We start from the raw sequence: 7998 nt of genomic DNA, 5'->3' as shown, positions 1-7998 counted from the left end.
CTCCCAGCTTCTGTGCCATCCCTGCTCCTGCTCTGTCTTGCTTCTATACTCAAAAAGAATCTCCAAAGCCGCAGCTGCCCCTGGAGTTCTGAGATTTCAGTCTGTGCTTCTTTTTATTCATTATTCTGTGCGTAAGTTGCTGGGGGAGTAAATGGGAGTATCTACTCACTTCTCCATCTTGCTCCACCCAATCCTACAATATATTTTATTTCAAAAAAGATGAAGCCAGAGAGTTTGGTATTTTCTAAATTTTGTAAAGTGTTCGATTTTTGTCCTCAATGTAATATAAAACTATTGGATGTTTGTAAATAGAAAAGTGAAATAAACTATTTATCTATTTCTTAAAAATCCTAGAGGTAACCTTAGATTAATGGCTAATAGGAGATTATCATATGAGACAAGTAGATTCTTTTGGTAATAACTGCTAAAGATCAAGTTAATGACAATAATTGATCAAAGAGAAAACACATGCAAAAATGGCTCTATTTTGGAAATTTTACAGGTATGAGTGCGAGGTGATAGAATAACAAATAACTTTTACACCTTTGTTTAAGTGATTCAGTAAATACAGAAGTAATTTATTGATATGGAAGACACTGGTAGGAAGAATAGGTTTAGGAGTGAGAATGGATCATCGAAAAGTACATTGTATAAATTTGGATTTTGATATCACATTAGTTTTGCATATAAAACTTGAAGAAGCACACTGAACATTTTCTTCATGCACAGTATTTTTTTCAAAATGTCATTGAATTATATTACATTGATACTCAAAAAATGAGGCTGTACATAGACAGTAGCTAACATTTTTAATGTTCTCTTCCTTAAGAATGTGATAACATTTTCATAATGCAAACTGCAATTTTTCCAATACTTGAAATAAAATAAAGTTGTTCAGGGGAAGTAGAAAATTGTATGTTATACAATTCCAGAATCCAAAGAGTTACTTGTACCGTAAGAGACCCACATAAGTGGAAAGGCATACCATGCACATGGATAGGAAGACTTAACATAATGAAAATGTCAATTTTACCAGAAAGGATCTACAGATACCAAGCAATTGTAATCCAAATTGCAACAGCATTTTTTAACGAGATGGATAAACAAATCACCAACTTCATATGGAACAAGAAAAGCATTACTGAAGAAGAAGAACGAAGTGAGAGACCTTGTACTAATTTTAGAACGTATTATACTGCCACAGTAGTCAAAACTGCCTGGCACTGGTACAACAACAGACACAAGACAATGGAACAGAGTCGAGAACCTAGACGTAAATCCATCCACTTATGAGCTGCTGATATTCAACAAAGGCCCAGGGTCATTAAATAAGGAAAAGACAATCTCTTTAACAAATGGTGCTGTAACCGGATATCCATCTGTAAAATAAAATTTAAAAAAAATTAAAAATAATGAGGCAGGGCCCATTCCTCAATCCATACACAAAAACTAACTCAAAATGGATCAAAGATCTAACTATAAAATCTAAAATGATAAAGATGATGGCAGAAAAAGTAGAGACAACACAGAAGCCCTAATAAATGGCATAAATACTATACACACCATAACTAACATGCACAAACACTAAAAGAGAAACTAGGTAACCAGGAGCTCCTAAAAATCAAACACTTATGCTCATCAAAAGACTTCACCAAAAGAGTAGAAAGAGAACCAAAGACTAGGAAAAAAATTTTGGCTATGACATATTCGATCAGGGTCTAATCGGTAAAGCCTATAAGGTACTACAAACTCTCAAGAACAAAAAGATAAATAATCCAATTAAAAAATGGGTGAAAGATATGAACAGACACTTTATCAAAGAAAACATTCAGGGGGTAACAGGCACATGAGGAAATGCTTACGATCATTGGTCACTCCAAATCCATTGCTGTCGAGTTAATTCCAACTCATAGCGACCCTGTAGAACAGAGTAAAGCTGCCCCACAGGGTTTCCCAGAAGTACTTGGTGCATTCAAACTGCCAACCTTTAGTTTAGCAGTTGTAGCTCTTGACCACTACGCCACTAAGGTAATCATTACAGAAATGCAAATGAAAGCTAGAGTGTGATACTATAATACCAAACCAAGGCTGGCACTAATGCAAAAAGCACAAAATAACAAATATTGGAGATGTTGTGGAGAGATTGGAAACCTTATACAGTGCTGGTGGGAATATAAAATGATACAACCACTTTGGAAAACAATTTGGTGGTTCTTTTAAAAGCTAGAAATAGAAGTGCCATATGATCCAGCAATTCCACTCCTAGGAATATACCCAAGAGAAATAAGACCCGTTGCATGAATAGACATATGCACAACTATATTCATTATAGCACTATTCCCAATAACAAAAAAAAATGGACACAACGTTAATGCCCATCAATAACTGAATAGTTGAACAAATTGTGGTACATACACACAAAGGACTACTATGCAATGATAAAGGACAATGATGAATCTGTGAAATATCTCACAATCTGGATGAAACTGGAAGGCATTATGCTAAATGAAATCAGTCAGTCAGAAAATGACAAATATTGTATGAGACCACTATAATAAGGACTCAAGAAAAAGTTTAAACACAGAAAAAAGCATTCTTTGGTGGTTATCAGGGTAGGAAGGGAAGTGGAGAGAAACTCACTAACTGGACAGTAGAAAAGGATCAATTTTGGTGAAGGGATGGATAATATACAATGCAGGGGAAGTCAACACAACAGGACTGAAACAAAAGCTAAAAAGTTTCCTGGACACATCCAAATACTTTGAGGAACAGAGTAGCTGGGGCTGGAGCTTGGGGACCTTAGTTTTGGGGGACATGTAGATCAATTGGCATAACAGAGTTTATTAAGAAAATGTTCTACATCCCACTTTGATGAGTGCCATCTGGGAACTTAAAACTTGTGAGATACATCAAATGGTCCCATTCCACTTGGAGCAAAGGAGAATGAAGAACACCAAAGACACAGGGAAAATATTATCCCAAAGGACTAAAGGATCACATAAGCCAAAATTTCACAAGCCTGAGACCAGAAGAACTTAGTTGGTGCCCAGCTACCATGGACGACTGCCCTGACAGGGAACACAACAGACAGTCCCAGACAGAGCAGGAGAAAAACGTAGAACAGAACTCAAATTCATGTAAAAAGACCAGGCTTAAGGTGCTCATAGAGACTGGAGGAACCCTGAAACTATGGCCTCCAGATGCTCTGTTAAACCAGAACTGAAACCATTACCAAATCCCACTCTTCAGACAAAGATTAGACAGGAGTATAAAATAAAAAGTATACATGTGAGGAATGTGCTTTTTAGTTCAATCAGATAGACTAGACGAAATGGGCAGCTTCTGTCTAAAAGTAGAATGAGAAATCAGGAAGGGACAGGAACTGATTCGAGGGACACAGGGAACCTGGGTTGGAAGGGAGGAGTGTGCTGTCATATTATGGGGATTTCAACTAATGTCACAAAACAATATGGGTATATATTTTTGTATGAGAAATTAACTTGAGCTATAAATGTCACCTAAAAAATGCACTCACACACAAAGAGTTAGTTGTGAGGATACAATAAAGGCAGTCATGATAAGTGTTTGCAGTTCTTTTATTATTAAGCACAAGTTAAAGTCAAGCAATGATATCAGTATTGAGTCCCTAAATATAGACTTCTACTGCTCCATTCAGATTGAGATAGTGCCCGATAGGAAGTTTTTAATATGCATTTTTCTGACACCACCTGAGAGCAAATGAATCAGAACGCATCATTTCTATATTAACTCAGAGATGATTGTAAAGCATGCAAAAGATTGAAAATCGTGGAACAGGCAAAGTTGAATTGATTTAAGAGGGACCATGGATAGCACAAGCAGTTTGCAATCAGCTGCTAATGTAAAGGTTGGCAGATTGAACCCACCCAGTGGCTCTGCAGAAGAAAGGCCTGGCTATCTGCTTCTGTAAAGATCAGCACCAAATAAACCTTACAGAGCACAGTCCTGCTCTACAACACATGGCTTTGCCGTGAGTTCTGCTCTGACCTGATGACAGCTAATACCAAAAATAGCAACAGTTGACTTAGACCACAATGACAAAAGAGTGAACAAAATTTATGAAAAGTGTTTGAAAGTAGGCCATAAATGAAGAAACACCTATTTGGATTATATTGGGTGCCAAAGCAGTTTGGTATGAATAATTAACTTTCTAACTGTCTCCATGATATCTTTGTTCCTATGACTCCAAATAAGGGAAGATATTAAGGAAATTCCTTAACTACAAATGTGATCACAATTATAAACTAAATCAGTGGTATGTGTGCTCTTTACAAGATATTTGTTTTCACAAAACTCTGTAAGGTTCATATATATATATATATCAAATATAAAAAATGACAGTAAATGATTAAATAATTTCCCAAGTCAAAAACTTAAGTGGTCAAGGCCTAACTCAAACCCAGGCCTAGCAACAACGTGTAAAAACCAAAAAAACCCAACTCCTTCTGTCCATTCAATTCCAACTCGTAGTGACCGTATGGGACTAAGTAGAACTGCCACATAGGTTTACCGAGGAGCAGCTGGTGGATTTGAACTGTCGACCTTTGTTTAGCAGCCATAACTCCTAATCACTGTGCCACCGGGGATCCAGAATATGCATAGTCAGTTACGATCCTTGCATGTGTGTGAAGTAGGAAAAGTTATGCTAACTCTTTGTATCTCGTTTTTTTTTAACGTATAAAATAATGTGACAGCATTAACAGTTTTTATATATAAGCATGTATATACACACACATATATAAATACATAAATATATAAATTGGGGCCCTCAAAGTGTCATCTTTCCTTCCCAACACCTTAAAAAGAGCTCTTTTGCAGTAGATTTGGCCAGCGCAATATGCTGTTTGATTTTTCACTGCTGCTTCCACATGTGTTATTTGTGGATCCAAGTAAAAATATATATATGTGTGTGTGTGTGTATATATATCCATATTTATCAATAGATAAAAAAAAAATGAGATAGGTACAGTTGGGATTCAGTTTCTCAGGTTCCACCTTGAGAGATTCAACTGAGATTGAAAGTATTCATAAAAAAAAAAAAAGTAAGTTCCAAAAAGCAAAACTAGAATGAAATTATTTGTAGACATTCCCTGACGTAGCCTCCCTCTATTTCAAAGATGCTCAGTCTCCATCCTGCACTCATTGTTTGGGCATTGTTTGCCTCTTGTCATTATTCCCTAAACAATACAGTACTGTACAATGCCTATTTACATAGCATTTACATTGTATTAGGTATTGCAAGTAATCTAGAGATGATTTAAAGTATACAGAAGGTTGTACATAGGTTTTACGTAAATATTGTACCACTTTATAAAAGGGAGTTGACATCCATGGATTTTGATATTCATGGAGGTACTGGAACCAATCCCCTGTGAATATTTAATTAATGCATATTGCAAACTTGGTTTTTAAAATGGGTGTCACAACTGCTAGGACACACTAGAAGTGAATGACGTGGTTTAAACTAAATGATATAAATTGACTAAATTAAATCAGCCCAAGTAAAAGTTCTATTGAACACATTGTTTTTAAAATGGGTGTCACAACTGCTAGGACACACTAGAAGTGAATGACGTGGTTTAAACTAAATGATATAAATTGACTAAATTAAATCAGCCCAAGTAAAAGTTCTATTGAACACATTGCACATTGCACAACAAAATTATATAATTACTACAGGAATGATTTACTATCTGCTGATATATATATATCACTTATGTAATTTGAGCAGAAAGTTCTGACAATATTAAAAGTGATTTTAAATTTGGAAATAATCGTATGAAGAGACAAGGTGCCTTAGGAATCTGGTGCTTCTCTAACAGAAATACTACAAGTATATTGGTTAATAAAGATAAATTTATTCTCACAGTCTAGGAGGCTAGAATTCCAAATTCAAGGTGATGGCTCTAGGGGAAGCTTTTCTTTTTGTCGGCTCTTGGGCAAGGCCCTTTTCATCAATCTTCCCCTGGTCTAGGAGCTTCTCAGCTCAGGAAACGCGGGTCCAAAGAACACGCTCCCATTCTGGTTCATCATTCTTGGTGGTAGGAAGTCCCCTGTCTCTCTGTTGGTTCCTCTCCTTTAAATCTCAAAAGAAATTGACTCAAGATAAAACCTAATGCTGTAGATTGAATCCTGCCTCATTAACATAACTGCCTCTAACCCTGTCTCATTGACATCATAGATGTAGAATTTACAACACATAGGAATATCACCAAACCAAACCCATCGCCTTCTAGACCATTCTGACTCATATTACAAAATGGTGGGCAGTCACACAATGCTGGGAATCATGGCCTAGCCAAGTTGACAGACATTTTTGGGGGACTCAATCCATCCATAATACAAGTTATAATTAAAAGTATACATCTGCTGAAATTTGATTAAAAATATGTAAGAAAGCAATTCTTATACATTTAACTCATTCTTTAATAAAATGAATTATTTACTTAGTAATTTTCTCAGTGCTATTATGACATCCTTGTTCCTTAGACTATATATCATGGGATTAAACATAGGAGTTAGGATAGTGTAGAAAAGAGATAAAACTTTGTCAGTTCCTTCTGAGTGCCTAGTGTTGGGTCTTAAGTATGTAATCATGCCTGATCCAAAGAATAACATCACAACCATAAGATGAGATGAGCAAGTGGAGAAGGCTTTGGCTCGACTTGTGGCTGATGGCAACTTCAGGATGATGGAGATGATTTTACTGTAGGAGCCAAGTATCAACAGGAAGGGAACCATGACAAATAACACAGAAACTGTGTAGACCAACAGCTCATTTACAAAGGTGTCCCCACAAGCCAGCTTGAGTATTGGGGGAATATCACAGAAGAAGTGGTTAATTTGGTTAGATCCACAAAAAGGCAGAGAGAAAACCTGATATGTCTGCCCTATCATAACTGGGATTCCAATGGTCCAGGAGCCAGTCACCAACTGAATGCAGACCCTGTGGTTCAGGACTAGAGGATAGTGCAGAGGGTTACAAATGGCCACATAGCGGTCATAGGCCATCACTGCCAGGAGCAAACACTCTGAACCTCCAAACATGAGGACAAAGCACATCTGTGTAGCACAGGCAACTAAGGAAATTCTTCTTCTCTGGGTCCCTAGATTCATCAGCATTCTGGGGAGAGTAGTTGATACATAGCAGATTTCCAAGAAGGAAAAATTTGCCAGGAAAAAATACATAGGGCTCTGGAGAGCAGGATCCATTTTTGTTATTAGAAATATGGTGCCATTGCTCATCAGGATAATGATATAGATGATTAAAAATAATCCAAAAAGAAACCACTGGAGATGGGGCATATCAGCAAAGCCCAAGAGAACAAATGCCATCAGTTCTGTTAAGTTGTCTTCTGGTGGTTTTACTTGATGATTCATCTGTGGAAAATGTAAATTTACGTGTGCATTTCCTTTATCTTTCTGTATTTCTTTGCCTCTTCTGTAAACTGTTTTGAGGTATCTGGATTGGATTTTATGATCACTGCTATTGTTTACCCTTTAAGAATGATATTATTTATGTATATCCCAGGTCCTCCTGTTAAATCACAGTAAACAGTCCCCTCAAATTTATTTTAAGATCATTTTACTATACTTTCCAAGCACAGCCCAGGAGAGGCCAAGCTATACCTGACTCAACACAGGCACTGGAGCAATTGACAACTGCTGGAGATGAACTCTCAGCTTTGCCATCTAATCTCACTTTAATTACATGTCTTGACAATCCTATTGTACTTCTCTATGCATTCTCTCAGTCAAGCTTCTCAAACACTATTCCATAAACTGTCTTCTCACATACATTTTCAACTGACTATGAATGCTTCACTCTCCCATCACTTGATGACTTTAAGCACAGAGGTTCCTATTACACAGTTCATATTAAATAGTTTTGAAAGAAAATTGAGAGAATATTTCATTTTGTATGGGGGAATAAAACAAATATCTTTTGGTAGTATATTA

General features: G+C 36.6%; 1 protein-coding gene across 1 annotated transcript; it reads right to left on the bottom strand.

The window, feature by feature from the left end:
- Positions 1–6477: 6477 nt before the first annotated feature.
- Positions 6478–7434, bottom strand: LOC126079437 (olfactory receptor 10AG1-like). The gene has a single exon (XM_049890433.1). The coding sequence runs from the start codon at positions 7417–7419 to the stop codon at positions 6478–6480; it is 942 nt and encodes a 313-aa protein (XP_049746390.1). The 5' UTR covers positions 7420–7434.
- Positions 7435–7998: the final 564 nt, after the last annotated feature.

The sequence above is a fragment of the Elephas maximus genome, chromosome 7 (genome assembly GCF_024166365.1).
Source record: "Elephas maximus indicus isolate mEleMax1 chromosome 7, mEleMax1 primary haplotype, whole genome shotgun sequence".
NCBI classification, from domain to species: domain Eukaryota; kingdom Metazoa; phylum Chordata; class Mammalia; order Proboscidea; family Elephantidae; genus Elephas; species Elephas maximus.
Note: the sequence above shows the minus strand (reverse complement) of the source record. Positions and strands in the feature narration are given on the sequence as shown.